Source organism: Vulpes vulpes, chromosome 8 (genome assembly GCF_048418805.1).
Source record: "Vulpes vulpes isolate BD-2025 chromosome 8, VulVul3, whole genome shotgun sequence".
Classification (NCBI taxonomy): domain Eukaryota; kingdom Metazoa; phylum Chordata; class Mammalia; order Carnivora; family Canidae; genus Vulpes; species Vulpes vulpes.
This window is the reverse complement of record NC_132787.1, coordinates 54,409,684-54,425,576: the sequence shown is the minus strand read 5'-3', so window position 1 is coordinate 54,425,576 and position 15,893 is coordinate 54,409,684. Positions and strand designations below refer to the sequence as shown.

General features: G+C 52.6%; 2 protein-coding genes across 2 annotated transcripts; one reads left to right on the top strand and one right to left on the bottom strand.

Moving 5' to 3' along the window:
- Positions 1–11: 11 nt before the first annotated feature.
- LOC112912055 (D-3-phosphoglycerate dehydrogenase) lies at positions 12–13,660 on the bottom strand. Its single transcript, XM_072718820.1, has 8 exons — positions 13,568–13,660; positions 8,320–8,452; positions 7,741–7,889; positions 6,118–6,270; positions 3,375–3,507; positions 2,312–2,442; positions 1,193–1,430; positions 12–313 (listed from the first exon to the last, which is right to left on the bottom strand). Exons 1-8 carry the CDS (start codon positions 13,658–13,660, stop codon positions 159–161), a joined length of 1,185 nt encoding a protein of 394 aa, XP_072574921.1. The 3' UTR covers positions 12–158.
- On the top strand, positions 13,659–15,836 carry LOC112912049 (disintegrin and metalloproteinase domain-containing protein 30-like). Its single transcript, XM_072718819.1, has one exon. The coding sequence runs from the start codon at positions 13,659–13,661 to the stop codon at positions 15,834–15,836; it is 2,178 nt and encodes a 725-aa protein (XP_072574920.1).
- The last annotated feature ends 57 nt before the right edge of the window (positions 15,837–15,893 follow it).

Here is a 15,893-nt window from a genome sequence, read left to right as displayed (position 1 = left end):
ACACAGGGAGATTGGGCCTAGGCTCTTTATTGGCTGCTTCTCACTTCACTGTAGGGGTCAGCCAAGGTCTGCAGAGGAAGCAGTGTCAGCCTGAGGAATGTGGACCTCCTCTCTCTGGATCCCAGAGGCCAGGTTTCTTCAGAAAGGCCCCCCAGAGCTTAGAAGAGGAACTGGAAAGCCTCAGTCACATGTTGCTTCCATGCTTCCAGGCTGGGCAGCAGGGAGGAGATGCCCATGACGTGCCAGGTCTCCCCATCTGACACCACCGAGGTCTGGTAGGACAGCAGCTGCACGCCTGCCTCTGCCAGGAGCCCTGGGAAGTAGACGGGAAAACCACTGATTGGCACAAGGCAGGGGGGGAAGGAGAAAAAGAGGCTGAGAATGGGGTCGGAACCCGTGGACCTCTGTGATCAAAGTTGCAGTGGAGGGTGATGCTGTCAGAAACAAAGAGCTAAGAGATGGAAGAACAGGGCATCTGCCCAGCTTCCCTCACTACTCAGAGACCCTTTAGGGATCCCCTGACCATCGTGCAAGGTAGGGAAGGAATGAGCCAGCCACAAATTGCTAGAGCAATCTCCTGCCATGCCGGTCATCAGATTTATCCAGACCAAGAGCAAAGGAGAAAAACAGGGGAAAGTTCCTTTGGTCAGTTGACAAGGATGGTGAAATTAGGCCTTTCGAGGTGTGTGGACACAACTGCCAAGCCCGGAAGTGCTCCAAAACTCCCAGTGGGCCGGTGCCAGGGTCCTGAGGCGGGTTCAAGATGCCCCCAGCTGCTGGAGCACACGCCCCAACATGGTTTGTTGCAGTCAGCTGGTCCCCAGGGCCTGCGGTCAGAAGAAAGAAACCTGCACTCAAAGGCTCGGAGTTCTGAGACACAGCCCTGCAGGCAGGTGCACACCGTGTGCTGGACATGGTGAGCAGGCCGGCTAATAGGGACTCTGGGGCTCTAACTCTGCCGCGGGGCTCTGACACGGGAGAGAGGCGCTTGCCCTCTGAACTCTGTATCCATTTCCCAAATGTTCTGGAAACGGGCAGGACAGATCTTCTGTATGCTACAGAAATGTGCTGAGGGATGGGGTGGGACTAAAGGAAGCAAAGGTCCATGAAGCCCAATCCCTGGAGAGGACCCCCCCCCACACACACACACAGCTTCAAGGACGCGGGCAAGCCCTACGAGACCCCTCCTCACCAATCATGGTGGGCAGCATCTCAGGATGAGACGGCTGAGCCCGGAACAGGAGCAGGGGCAGGCCCCTGCGCAGAGGCACTTCTGGTCTGAAGACAGCTCCGTTGAGCGCGTGCGGCACAGGTGTCGTGCCCTGCACCCAGCCGGCCGCCTGGTAGGGGGCACCTGCTAGGGCCACGGTCAACAGGCATTCCCCACAGCCCTGTTCCCCGGGCACAGCGGGGTTGTGGGAGGTGGTTACCTGCAGGGAGAAGGCGAGGACGCACAGTTATGCCTCCCAGCTGCATGGCATTGCCCCTCCGTGTCCACCGAACAGAACAGCCGCTTTGCGGAGCGCAGCCTGGCCGACAGGCTCAGCCACTGAGGCTGGAGGAGAGGGCCCAGGGCTCTGCCTGGGTCCCTGAGCCTTAGCTCCCGGGACAGTCAACGCCCTCCCCAAGGACGGGCAGGAGAGATCTGCGGGTCCAGGTGAAGGCTGCGAGCTGGGAGGAGGAGGAAGGGGGCAGCGGCCCCTCTGGTCACCGCTTCCCCCGCAGATCAGTGGCCCAGTGCAGCGGGGAGCAGAGGAGGGGAGTCACGGGAGCTCCGCTGCCCACTGCCCCTGCCAGCTGCCACCGGCTGAGACGCAGACTGTGATCTAACAAGGGAAGCAGAGGGGAAGGCACCAAAGGGGAGGCGCGGCGGCTGCAGGCGCTAAGCAGCTATGCCGGAGCTTCCAGAACTGGCAAGCAGATCAAGAAACTGGGTGCCGCGGCCAAAGGAGCACGGGATGGAGCCAGAGGCGAGCGTGCTGGGCGACCCCCAGCTTGTGTCGGTACAGCCTGGCTCTGTGTTCCTCAGCTGTGCAATGGGGGCGCCGCGCCGCCTGCCGTGCACAGGGCGCGCCTGCACAGAGCACCTGCAGGAGTATTAGCTCACTCATAGCAAGCTCGGAGGAAGGCAGTACTCCCGCTTCACGGACGGAGAGGTTCGGGCTGCCCGGCACAGTCACAGGCGGACGGTGTCAACCGCGGGACCCGCCCCGGGCTCCCACTCCAGGAGCAGGGGGCGAGCAGGCTCTGCAAAGGGAGGGAGAGGGGGGCGGGGCGGGCAGGAAAGGAGCGGGTTCCGGGGGCCACGCACACTGAGCCCGGCCTCTTGCACCAGCAGCCTGGCGTTCACCAAGTTCACATCCGCCTGACTGGAAGTGTCCTTTAGGAGGCCGACAATGACTGCAGCGCTTAGGCAGTTGCCAGCGTTCTTCAGGGATGTTCCTGGGGACAGAGAACCTACAATAAGGTTGCTGTTTGTTGAGCAGCACAGGAGCGGGCCGGGCACTGACACCCAGCTTTGGGTCAGGGACTCCTCACTGCCCGGGGCCCAAGCCCCAGCCTGCGGGCGAAGCTCCGCTTCCCTCTGGAAGGCACCCAGTTCCCTGCCTTGCGTCCTCTGGGGATCCCGCAGCTCTGACCTCCCCTATTTCTAGCAGTGCCCGGGTCTAACCACCCCCAAGCTCTTCCCACGTGAGCAGATGCTCAACGGGCCATGAGGAGGACCAGCCTCTGCAGGGTGTAGGAACTAGAGCCCTGGGCAGTCTCTCAGCTACATCTGCCTACGCTGGGCCCACTGGGAAAGTGGCCGGAGCCTGCATAGACACAAAGGGAGACCGAGGCCACTCTCTTTGCTCCCACCCCCAGCTAAGCAATGCTCCGGGGACCATCAGCTCGCCTCAGGACCCACCTTACTGTGTCACGGGGCACACCCTGTCCCACCACCCTATCTGGCACACCCGCCCCGACTCTCACTTTATACGTGAAGAACCCAGGTTCAGACAAAGGGAAATCTCACAGTAGGCAAGTGACAGGGTCAAACCCACAATCAAGATCCTGTTGCTTAAGCTGGGACTCCCTCCCCCAATCCTACTGCCTCTCCCATGAAACTGTCTCTCATGGAGGTTTCTCTTGCATGCAGAACACGTGCATCTTAAGAATACTACACAATCGTGACTTGTGAAAATCACACATATTTCTTAGTATTTTCTGGACCGTCCCCTCTGTCCCCACTGGGTAGCGAGTGAGCCCTATGCAGACAGAACAGGGGACTTGGCGTCACAAGAGCTATGTCCAGTCCTTTCCCAGCCCCTCGCTGTCTGGGACCTGCTACAGACACAACCCTCTTCCCTCCCTCTGCAGCGTCCCCAACTCACCCTGTGTTACCACCTGGATGGTCCCTTTGGGGGATCCAGCCCAGGCTTGCATCAGCGCCCCCAAAGCTTCTGCGAGACCAATCCAAGGCTTGGTGAGTGGAGAGAAGGCACTGGTAAGGGCCTGGGCATTCACCTGCACAGAACGGGGAAGCAGAGCTGAGGTCAGCACGAGGCAGGGCAGGGCTCCTGAGCACAGCTCCACAGTGGGGAGCAGAAGGCACAGGGCTGTCCTCCTTTCAGGTGCCTGGGGTGGGGAGCGTGGAGACAACTTCCATTAGCCACCACAAGACTTGTGCCTTCAGCTTGGGAGAGCTGTAGAGCCAGAAAAGAGCACAAAATTGCCAGAAGGGAGAAAAGGCATTTCTCTGCACCCTACCCCCACAAACTGTGCCCACCTCACCCCTTACACAGAAGACCGGTTTTTCCTGAGATGATGGGTCTGGACACCACAATAGGAAGGTGGTCTTTGACTTAAGATGTGTGGGGAGTCACGGATCACTGGGACCTAGAGGGGTAGGTCGCTCCAAGACGCCTTCACTTTTACTTTACACCTCAATTAAAAAAGAAAATGGGGGTGCCTGGGTGGCTCAGGCGGTTAAGGGACTGTCTTCTGTTCAGGTCATGATCTCTGAGTCCTGGGGATTGAGCCCTACATCAGCTTCCTACTCAGCCGGGAGTCTGCTTCTCTCTCTCTCCCGCCCTCTGCACTTCCTCAGCACTGGTTCTCTCTCTCTGTCAAATAAATAAATAAAAGTTTAGGAAAAGAAGAAAGTGAGTGTTTACACTGTCGTTAATCACTTTGACCAAATATCACAATTTGCAAAGCTGGTTTCACATATTTTTAATTAATTAATTATTCATTCATGAGAGGCACAGATACAGGCAAAGACACAGACAGTGGGAGAAACAGGCTCCTCGCAGGCAGCCTGATCTGGGACTCAATCCCGGACCGGATTACGCCCTGAGCTAAAGGCTGAAGCTCAACCCCTGAGCCACCCAGGTGTCACTGGATTCACATACACTTAATGATCCTATCACTCTTCAAAACTTGGCCCATGTGGAGTCAACCAGGAGGCCTGCCAGGCAGCTAAAGGAGACAAAAGCCACATTTCCTCCTAAAGCTGTAAGTCTGGGGTAGGGTCTGGACGGCGGGACCGTCCCAACAGGGGCTTGATAACAAAGCCAGCTTGTCCCGGGTCACAATTTCAATTCCATTTTGTGGTTCAAGATGGTCTGGCTCTGAATGAAGCGTTGGGCACTTTTGTGAGTCAAACTGTAAAGAGAACCAAGGAATCTAAGAAGGATTTAATTCGAAACCTGGGGTGTGATATAAATCAAACAGGCTGCTGGTGTTGGAAATGGCCAAGGAGGCAGGCAGCCTGGCTTGGGGGCTCCTGTGGTAGGGCGCCTCTGCTCCTCTCCAACAGGATACAGAAAGGACCAGCGTGAACCAGGAGGCGGGACGAAGGAAGGCCAGTGCTGGCAGCAGGGATGAAGGGCCATGGGCCAGTGGGCTGGGCTGAGCCTGCAGCTGCTGGAGGCAAGTGTCCTCCGGGCAGCACCTGTGAGCAGCACCAGTGGACTCGGGGATGCTCACGGGAGGTCCAGAGAACAAACAGGAGGGCTCTAAGAGGCAGGCGCCATTAAGCACCAACCCGACCCTAATGTGAGTCTGTGTCTAACGTGAGAACCAAACCGGGAGAAGATGCAGAGAAGAATTAGGGAGGGACTTCCCGTGTGACACAACTGTCTTTCTTTCTAGAACTGCCCCAGTTGAAGGCCTTTAACCAAGAGAGTTTACTTCTGGTAAAAGATGGGAACAGTCTATGCTTCCATTTGATGGAGCCGGTGGTAAGGAGCCCCCTTCATGAAAAGGCCTGGACTGCCACCACCACCTTCGGACTCCATGGTAACCCCTGAGGGCTGCAACAGTGAGGGCAGAGGCCTGCCCGGCAAAGGGCTGCAGAGGGACAGGTCCAGCCTTGACTGGCTGGCAATGGCCTCGGTCCCAGCACGTCACCTGGGGAGAGCTGCTCAGAAGAGAGATGTGCAGAGGGAGTGAGAAAGTGTCCCCGACACTGAGGAGCCATGAGATGCAGAATAGAGAAGGGAGAGGCACAGGTGGACAGGCCACGTGTTGTGGTTGAGCGCCGTCCTGTGGGTCCTTCAGGGGAGGAGCTGGCTCCCCTACCTTCTCGGGGTGTAGCCGGCAGGGTGGCCCGGAGAGCTGGGCTATCACACCAGGCCTGGCAGGCTGAACAAAGCACCCTGTGTCTTTCCTGCTACTGCTCTGTCCTCAGCAATGAAAATCCCCAGGCCGAGGGTCAGCCAGGAAGGTCAAGGACCAGCCCGAGACCCCACTGGCCATCCCCACGGTGTCCAGCATCGCCCAGGCCACGCTCCTTCATTCTCAAAGCATGTGGAGAACAAAGGAGCCTTTCTCTGGAGCCCAGACCCTGGGAAGAGCCACAATCTCTGCACCAAGGCTACAATACTGCAGGGCCGAGCCGCCTCCCTGCAACCAGGCTGCAACTAGTAAAGCCAGGGAAGGGGGGCTCCCGCCGCCCCACCCAGAAGCCTGGCTCCAGAGGAGGCCTTATCTTCTGCCCCCAGGGCTGAATCTGGTCAACACACCACTGCTCACCAGAGCTGTCAGCATGCCCCAAACCGGACACCACCCGCCCTCCCGGGCCTCGGCCCCTCCCCCGACCTCCCGGCCCCAGGCCCACTTGGCCATACTTACGACGCCTGCCAGAGATTTCCCCTTCAACATGTCCACAAACTGGATGGCGATCTCTTCCCCGCAGCGGCTCTGGGCCTCCTTGGTGCTGGCGCCCAGGTGGGGGCAGCTGATGACGCGCTCATGGTCCACCAAGGCTCGGTCCCGTGGCGGCTCCTGCCCAGAGAGAGACAACCTCTCGGTCGGCTGCCCAGGGAGGCTGGAGGAGAGGCGTGGGGCCAAGGATGCCTTCTACTCTGGTTCTGCTAGAAGGTTCTACGCCTTCTGTCTCTGGTTTCAACAGCCGGGTTCCTCGTCAACACCTCTCTACAGCAGAGTGGACAGGGCTAAGGACGGGATGCACATCTCGGCTCCCCCGCTTAGACCTATGTGCCTTTGGAGAAATCTCCACCTCTCTGAGCCTCAGTTTCTCCATCTATAAAATGGGTGAATACTACCCAGAACAAAACACTGTCGTGCAGACTGCACCCCAGTAATACAGGAGGTTCTCAGCCAGTGAAGCTACTGTTTGTTACTGGTTTTTCCCTCGAGCTCCCCCTCGCTCCTGAATCCTTGCAGCACTTCCAGGCCCTCTGCACAGCTGTCCCATCCTGGCTCTCACCACGACAGGTGGTCCACCTGGGCACCTTGCCCACCCCCTCTGCTCACTGAGCACAATGTATTGCCCCTGGGAATGTCACTCAGGCCCCTTGTCTGGCCACCTGGGCCTGTGAGTGCTGTGCACTTGGTAGCAGGTGCCACGAGAAGGCCAGAGACAGGCAGAGGAAGGTGCTGATCAGGGAACGTCAGTACAAAGAGGGCCAGGCGCATGTCTGCCTTCCAGAAGCTTACCATCTAGTTGTCAAAGATGACCAGGAGTATAAACCCTGTGTGCTCAGGACAGGGAATACACAGTGAGGGCAACACAGTGCTCAGAGAGGGCTGGGGCCGTGCCAGGGCCCCACCGCAGATAACCAGCAACCTCCAGTGCCTAAGCCAAAATCCCTGCTCTTTGCCCTGGATCTGTGATGCTGGAGTCCAGTGGAAATGCACCGTCCGTCATTCCTCTGAGGGAAGGTGGTGGGGTGGCTCGGGCGAGCAACGACCAGGTCTCTGACTCCGACAGAGAGACTGGGGGAGAGCAGCCCCCACAGGGCACAGGGGACCCCTTCTAGCCATTCGCCTCAGGCTGCCCTCCCTCCCCAGAAGACACGAAGGAAAGGAAAGCCAACAGACACTGGGCAGAATGTCTTTTTGGCAACAGGATTCATTTCATCAGAGACCTCGGTCAATAATTAAGAGACCTTAAACCCCGCCCCAAATGCTCTCTCTCTGCTGCAAACCCTCAGCCTCAGAAGGGATGTGCTGCACGGTCCTCCCTGCAGTCATCAACAGGACAGCAGCCCAGGGAGCCTGGGACCAGGAACTGGGTCCTATTTAAAATCTGAGTTTTGCAAAGACCACACGGCGGCCTGTGCACCGCACTCCGGAGGGTTCCCCAAACCACAAAGGCGTTATTCTTGGCAACATAATTCCTCCTGAGTGCCGTGGAGGCCTCCTTAAGGCAAAGACCTTCTTCGTGCACACTGGGCTTTCTCGGTCCTGGGCCCCTCTGCTCACTGCTCCTCTCCTCCACCAGGCACTCACCTCTGTAAACACGTCCAGCGCGGCACCAGCACACTGGCCAGAGTGCAGGGCCCGGAGCAGGGCCCCCTCGTCCACGATCCCTCCCCGAGCGCAGTTCACCACGCGCACCCCTTTCTTGCACTGGGCAAAGGTGCTGTCGTTCAGCAGTCCTGCAAGGAGGGAAGGGCTTTCCTGCGGCACCGCTGCCTGGGACCCCAGCACCAGTGCCAGCAGCCCTCCCTGCCTCATACCAGCTCCTTCCCCACACGCCGACAGCCTCTCTGGTCTCAGCTCTCCCTTCTCACAGGCTCGGGGGCAAAGGCCCTGTTGTGGATTTAGACCAAACTCAGTCTAGAAACATCCTAGAGTCCCTGAGATCCTCGTGTTTTGAGTAAGTCCCAGAACCAGAAAGGCCAGCAGTGGCCCCAGCAAACACCATGGGGTCACGGGTCGTACGTGTCGAGCCATGCATTTCCAGCTAGCTCATCCCTCCTCCGTGTGATGCAGGATCAGCTAGCAGAGCATCACTCCATGCTCGAGGGCCCACCCTTCTCTGGTCTGTGGCTTCCGTGGCCGACCCACAGGCAGGGACGCACATACCTGTGGTGGAGGGCAGCAGAGGTGTGTGCACAGTGATAAAGTCACAGAGAGGCCAGATCTCCTCCAGGGGCAGCTGCTGGACACCAAAGGAGGCCGAGACCTCTGGCGCAATGATGGGGTCGTACCCTACAGTCTGGTCAGAAATGAGAGAGAGACGAGCAAATGTCACTGTTCCTTATTAGTACTGGTATTATTATGACGGAGGCCATTTATCGGGCATTTACCAAGTACTACTGCTAAGTCTGTCCAAATACGGTAATACAACAAGGGTTGATACTATTCTACTTTAGAGCTGAACAAAGTGGGGCTCTCTATTTAGGAGGGGCTGGCCCAGAGTGTGAAGGGAGTTTGTTTACCTCCGAGCTCTTAACCATGAACAGATGCAAGAGCAGCGTGTGTGTGCGTGTGTGCACATGTGCGTGTGTGAGGTTGGATAAGGGGGAGCTCAGAACCCTTAGCAAACAGGGAACCCAGGAGAGGCAGGACAGCCACGTGGGGAGCAGAGACACACTACACTAGCAGGGTATATATAACCAGGCGAGAGAGGACAGGCTGGCCACAGCCGCGGACCCTCAGGGCCAGAGAACAGGCAGGGGCCCTGACTCTTGCACAGACTGAGAAAGAAGTAGGTTGGGGCAGCGGTGCAGAGCAGGGCAGGCAAGGAGACCAAGACCGGTCGCTGGGGAGGAGTGCTGACCCCCCAGCGGGCAAGGTTTGGTCCCATCCTGAAGTGCCTTTTAAGACGGCTCCAAATGCATCTAGTCTCGGGAAGGCCTAACTGGGTGACTCACCACACAGAGGCCTCAATGACTGAGGACGGATCCTTTCAACAGGGCAGGAGTGACGGGGAATAGGGAGCGAGGATCAGGAGGAGAAACAAGAAGGCACCAAGGCACCATAGAAGGCAAAGGTCCCAGAAAGAACCTTCCTCTGGGCAGATCCCTGCCTGCCCCGATTTACCAATGAGGAAACTAAGGCAGAGAGGTGAAATGATTCAGCCAAGGTCGCAAGGTTGGCAGATGGTCGAGTGTGGATAAGAAGAATGTCTGGATTTGGAAGCCTGCACCCCTGGTGCCCACCCTTCTAAGGTGGGGTGAGGTCAGGGGGCTCACAGCCCCACCTGAGCAACCGGGTAGAGTCGATGGAAACATGTCCTGTATCAGAACAGTCTCGGGCACCAGTCACACATCTCCTCAGCAAGGGCAAGCCTCTAAAGGTGATCAAGCCAGCACCAGCAGCTGGGATTTGAAGAATCCACAACCACCAGGACGCAGCCACCTCTTGACACAGCAGGACATAATCCACTTTCTGTCTGGTCACCCCGGGAGGCCTGCCGCGGCTCCCTCCTTCGGCTTGACCGGGGCCGCAGCACCCACTGGGGGAAAGAGGTGTAGGAGCCTTAACAATCTCTTTTTTTTGTTGTTGTTTTTTTTTTTTTGAGCCTTAACAATCTCAAAGGCATCCGTGTCCTCAAGAAGGCAGGACGCAGCTGCAGGAGCCAAGGGACGGACGCTGACCCAGGAGACCTGGACCTGGGTCCTCAGTACCAAGTGAAGGAGCTGGGTGGATGATTTCAAAGTCATCGCCTGCTCCAACACTCAGTAATTCAATATTCCTTGAAAAGACAGTTCTCTTAACCCTGAAATGTTAGGGGTGAACCCTAGAACGTTCAGAGGTGGCCTGGCACTGAACAAAAGGTAACAAACAGAACAGAAGGCCTAATACTTGAAACCGTCATCATCTCTGTGTGGTGGAACTCATTTTTGTTCTCCTTTATGCTTTCCTGTGCTTTGTAATGCTTCCCCTGCTCATCATGAATTTCCTTGGGGGAAACAGAAGAGTCATCTCGAAAATACTGGCAAAGAGGATTCCTATGTAACAAATTCCGCCCTTGCAGAGAAGAGACTGGCATGGTCATGAATGAGGAACAAGTTTCAGATCACATTTTTCATCATCAGCCTGTGGAAGGTTATGCACTAGAAAGTTCCGGGGGTATGGCCTGCACAGCTAAGAGTTGGTCATGCTCCTAGTCTCTTCTCAGGCTTCTTCTTTTTCATTATACATCATAAAGATGACCAAGTCCTGCCTCAGAATAGGGGCTTATCTAGGCCCTTAACTACTTACCTCTAAGGGTAAGCAGCTTGGTGGCTTTGTGGGACTACGATAATATCTAACAGTGTCAGTGTCAACCAGATGCTTAGTTGAGAAGTTTGCTTGGCATTTCTGGAGTCATTACAGACCTTGTGCTGTAGTAATATTACTTAGGAATCAGATAATAGGCAACAGTAGACTCCTTTAGTGATAATTTGGCAACCCAAGAAAACTTACTGGAACACTTAGGAATCCAATGAATCAAATGATGTAAAATTAATTCACAGAGAAACCTCTGCTATAAACCAAAACCAATTGGGGGATGCAATTGAAGAGAAGAACACATTTATAATAACAAACACACATACCAATAACCTTTCAAGAATTACTGACTACAAATACTACCAAATATACCCACTCCTGACAACTTGAGTGACTGCTGCCCCTTTAACAATTACAGCTTTAATATTGCTCTATTCTTCTCACCTCCTAGATAAAAAAACATAACCATATCTGATCATGCCTGCCACTGATGCTCATCTTTGAACACATCTCAATATCACCTAAAACAAGGGCAGCCCTATCTTACACACACTTCCACAAACCCACATCTCCTCCTTGTGTGCATTTCCCCTGAAGCAAAGTTCTGCAATAACTCCATCTTTGTTTGACTTGCAGGGGTGCTCCTCATGGCCTCTGGCTGGCTGACATCAACAGAAGCCTGTGCTGAAACTCCAAACCAGAAAGCATCCCATTTTTACACCCTGTTATACACAGAGCATGGACTGTGACAGTGAGTACTCATGAATTTATTTTAAGAATATCTGGAGGGATCCTTGGGTGTTGCAGTGGTTTGGTGCCTGCCTTTGGCCCAGGGCGCGATCCTGGAGACCCGGGATCGAATCCCACATCGGGCTCCCGGTGCATGGAGCCTGCTTCTCCCTCTGCCTGTGTCTCTGCCTCTCTCTCTCTCTCTCTCTCTCTGTGACTATCATAAATAAATAAAAATTAAAAAAAAGAATATCTGGAACATCACAAAAATTGCATGTGGATGAAGCCATGCTAAAATCTCAGTGCTTCAAAGGGTCAGTATTATATAGACAGGTATCACTGAGCATAGTGGTATCAAATTAGAAACAGAAAAAAATTGCAACCAACCAGCAACCCTATGTGTATGTAGAATTTTAAAACTATGAGTCATTTATAAACACAAACCTAAGTTAGAAGATATTTAGAAATTGCATGAAAATACTTATCACATAGTACTACTACTTTTGAAATACCATTGCATACCTGCTGTATTAAGTATTCTATCCACATTTCCAATATTCTTTAGAATTCTCTGAACAGTTTATCAGCAAATCTCTTATTCCTCTAATTCCCTGTTCAAATTAATAACTCTCTATCTAACATTTCCCTCTTCAACTATGATGTGGATTCTTTCTCCTGACTGAACCCAGACTGATACAGAAGGTAACTTTTGCAGAGAAACATTGCTCTGTGTTGTGCTTACTTTCATCTTAATATCAACAAGTTAGAAGCTCTTCATCTATAATTTTTTAATAATTCTTTTTCAAAAGGGACATAATGAATGAATGATGGCTATTCTAGGAAGGGACAAAATACTCCGTGCTATAAAATTTCAAGACATAAGTTAAAAAGATAGTAGCCATAGTCAGTCTACTGGCACTATCCCTTACCGATACCTTTATGACTCCAGCTAATGTGTCAACCTAAAGATTAATGATTACAAAGCATATCTGTCTCATCTCAGAAAGTAGAAACAAACTTCTGGGCTATTAAAGCATTTTTTTTCATTGTGAAATGTAACACACAGAGAAATGAGCATACACTTTTAGGAATGGTTTAACAGATGTGTACAGCAAACCCCAACAGCCAGGCACTCCGCAAGCTACATGAACCATACCCTGCCCCTTCCTCATCCACTCCTGATTACACCCTAGAAGTAGGGTGACAGCTCATCCTCACGGTTCTCGTAATTATTTCCTAGATTCAGTTTACCAAATGCATGTATCCCTAAAAGTAACGTTTAATTTCGTCTGATTCTGATCTTTATGTTTGTGTTTTGTTTTTCTTTGTTTGTAATATTTGTCCACATCATGCATATAAATAACTCTGATGCATCGTCTCCATTGCTGTAGTCACTGTTGATGGAAAGCTGAATTGTTTCCAATTTGGGGAATATTGCTGTTTCATGTATCCTGGTGAATTCATGCACACATTTCTGTGGAGTATGTATCTAGGAGTGGAACTGCTGGATCGTAGGGTCTGCATATTTCCAACTGTATGAGATACCACTAAAGAGCTTTCTAATGCAGTTCAGCCTATTAAACTCCCTCCAGAGATGTGTAAGAGTTGTTGTCATTCTACACCCTCATCAAAGTTTGGTATTGTCAGCTGTTTAGAAATCATTTGAATCCCTGACCTCCTCCCTCACCCACCAGGCATACTACAAACATAACCACTGGGATGCCTTTCTGGGAGAGCTCCCGGGGTTCTGCTCTTCTGCTCTCACAGGTGCTCTTCTATTCCTAGATTCTGCACCGCCCCCCCCCCCCCCCAAATCTGGCTAGTCCCTGGCACCCAAGGACACACAGCAGAAAGAGCCACTTGACAAAATGAGCTGGAGACTTTCTCTTGCCGGAAGCCAGGCACTGCCCGGGGTGGGGGAGGGGGTGAGAGCCCTGGTGGTGTCTGGCTCTGCCGCTCTGCTCCTGGGCCACGCAGGCCAGCCCGGCGTGACGGTGCTTCGCGCGCAGCGCCTAGAAAACAGCCACCGATGGAAACCGTCAGGTGTGTCCTAGGGCGAATAGAAACAGCCCAACCGGCATAGGACGGACTGACCCTTGAGCAAGAGCTTTGCTCCTCCCTTCTCTGCAGCCCTTCTCCTTTCTCCAAGCTGCTCTCTGGCCCTCATCCCTCGTGCCAGCAGCCCCTCCCTCCCGCCTGTTTCATTCTCGCGCACCCCTCCCTCGGTTCTCCCTCGGTTCTCCCTCGGTTCTCCTCGGTTCTCCCTCGTGCGCCCAACGGCACCGCCCAGGAAACGAACTAGATTAGAGAAGTTCTGGGAATGTCAACTAGACCGAGCCCTGGGAGGCTGGGGTTTCCTGCATCCCCTGCTTTGGGAGCTCCGCACTTTGCGCTCCCCCTTCTCTAGAGGCCGCCCCTGGACCCTGACTCGCAGGCCAGTTGCAGGGACTGACCTGCTAGGACCGAGATCTGGGGCCATGAGGTCAGGAAGAACCTTCCCCCAAGGCCGTTCGCTCCCCACGCTGGTCCTCGTGGCGCTCCTGGTGGGTGCTCTTGGCGAGGATATGATTTTTCACCCTGAGTGGGGATTTGAGTCGTATGAAGTCATCATTCCCAAGAAGCTGAGCTTCCGGGGAGGTCAGCAGGGTGCTGTGGAGCAAGTGTCCTACCTCCTGCAGGTCAAAGGCAAGAAGTATGTCCTTCACCTGTGGCCCAAGAGGTTTCTATTACCCCGAAATCTGAAGGTTCTCTCCTACACGGAACAGGAGAAACTCCTGGAGGATCATCCTTACATACCCAGGGACTGCAACTACGTAGGCTCGGTTGAAGGAACCCAGGATTCAGAGGCTACTTTAAGTACATGCATGGGGAGTCTTCGAGGCATATTGAAAATTGATGAGGAACATTACCAAATTGAGCCCCTCAGGGGCTCTTCCAGCTTTGAACATGTCATATATCTCCTGAAGGAAGAGGACAAATTTCAGAATCATACCTGTGGCTTAACTAATGATGAACTAGAAAAACAGATAGCCCAGAATGAGAATATGGCTAGGCGTAGCGACTTTTATAATTCCTATAAGCATCCGAAGTACATAGAAGTGGCCCTGGTCTTTGATCACAGTAGATACTTGTTTTTAGAATCCAATGTTACTCGAGTCATATATGATGCCATTCTTTTGATTGCGGTTATGGACACCTTCTTTAGAGAGATAGGTATGAGGCTATATCTACAAGGTATTGAAATATGGACTAATGAAGACAAAATAAATATTAACAATATGAAATCAGGAGAAATTCTACATGCATTTTTAAGATATCGCAAAATACACCTTTCTGTTCAGATTCCAGAAGATTGGGGACATTTGTATATTTCAAAGCCTTATGTTCATGCCAATGCTCTTGGATGGGTGTTTATTGGAGGTGCATGTAAAGAAAACTATAGTGGCTCAGTAAGTACTCTTACAAATATAAATATCCTTGCTGCCAGCAGAATGTCTGCTCATGAACTGGGCCATGGTGTAGGAATGAAACATGATACAGAATTTTGTCAATGTAGGGGTAGGCGAACTTGTATCATGGGCACTGGGAGTAGTGGGTTTAGTAATTGTAGTTATTTGCAGTATTTTTATCACGTACATACATCAGGACACTGTCTAAATAATATCCCACGAGTGGGTTATGTGTTGGAGAGATGTGGAAATAAAATTGTGGAAGGGAATGAAGACTGTGATTGTGGTTCAAGAGAGGAGTGTAAAAAAGACAAGTGTTGCCAACCGGATTGTAAATTCACGGAGGGTGCCAATTGTAGCACTGGGCTTTGCTGTCATAACTGCCACTTTCGTCCACTTGGGTACATGTGTCGAGAGGAAGATAATGAATGTGACCTTGCAGAGTACTGCAATGGAATCTCAAATTTCTGCCCAAATGACAGTTATAAGCTTGATGGAACCCCTTGCAAGCATAACTCCCTTTGTTTCAGAAAGAAGTGCCATTCCAGATATATGCAGTGCCAAAACATTTTTGGACCTCATGCCAAGGAGGCTCCTGATCAGTGCTATCACGCAGTTAATTTAATGGGTGATCAATATGGGAACTGTGAAATTTTAGGAGTCCGTGCCTATAAAGCTTGTACCAAGGCAAATGCAATGTGTGGCAGGCTGCAGTGTATAAATGTCAACACCATCCCTGATCTGCCAGAGCATACGATCGTCATCTCTACTCATCTGCGAGAGGAAAATCTCATGTGCTGGGGGGTAGGCTACCACAAAGCCATGATACCCATGGGAATACCTGACATAGGTGTAATAAATGATGGTACCCGCTGTGGTTATAACAGACTATGTATTAACAGAACTTGTGTGAACGATTCAGTCTTGGATTTTAACTGTTTTCCTCAAAAGTGCAACCACCGAGGCGTTTGCAACAATAAAAAGAACTGCCACTGCATGTATGGCTGGGCCCCTCCATTCTGTGAGGAGGTAGGGTATGGAGGAAGCATTGACAGTGGGCCTGCGAGGAAGCAGGAAGAGGAGGCGCCTTCCCCAATACAGGTCGTGTCCATTATGTTACTGCGCCTTATTTTCTTAGTCATCTCAGTGATTGTTGTGTTTTTCAAGAGATTGATAAGACAGTATATGCAATCCAAACAGAAATAAACACCACCAGTTAACCCTAAAAAGAAATAATACAAGGCAAAAATATCAAGAACCCAA

What these genes read in the sequence shown, in the direction of transcription:
- LOC112912049 (XM_072718819.1), top strand. Translation starts at nt 13,659, where the DNA reads ATGAGGTCAGGAAGAACCTTCCCCCAAGGCCGTTCGCTCCCCACGCTG.
- LOC112912055 (XM_072718820.1), bottom strand. Translation starts at nt 13,660, where the DNA reads ATGGCCCCAGATCTCGGTCCTAGCAGGTCAGTCCCTGCAACTGGCCTG. An exon ending in TAGAGAAGGGGGAGCGCAAA is followed by an intron (nt 8,453 to 13,567) that starts GTGCGGAGCTCC and finishes ATTTCTGACCAG; the next exon opens with ACTGTAGGGTACGACCCCAT. An exon ending in CGCTGGACGTGTTTACAGAG is followed by an intron (nt 6,271 to 7,740) that starts GTGAGTGCCTGG and finishes CTCTCTGGGCAG; the next exon opens with GAGCCGCCACGGGACCGAGC.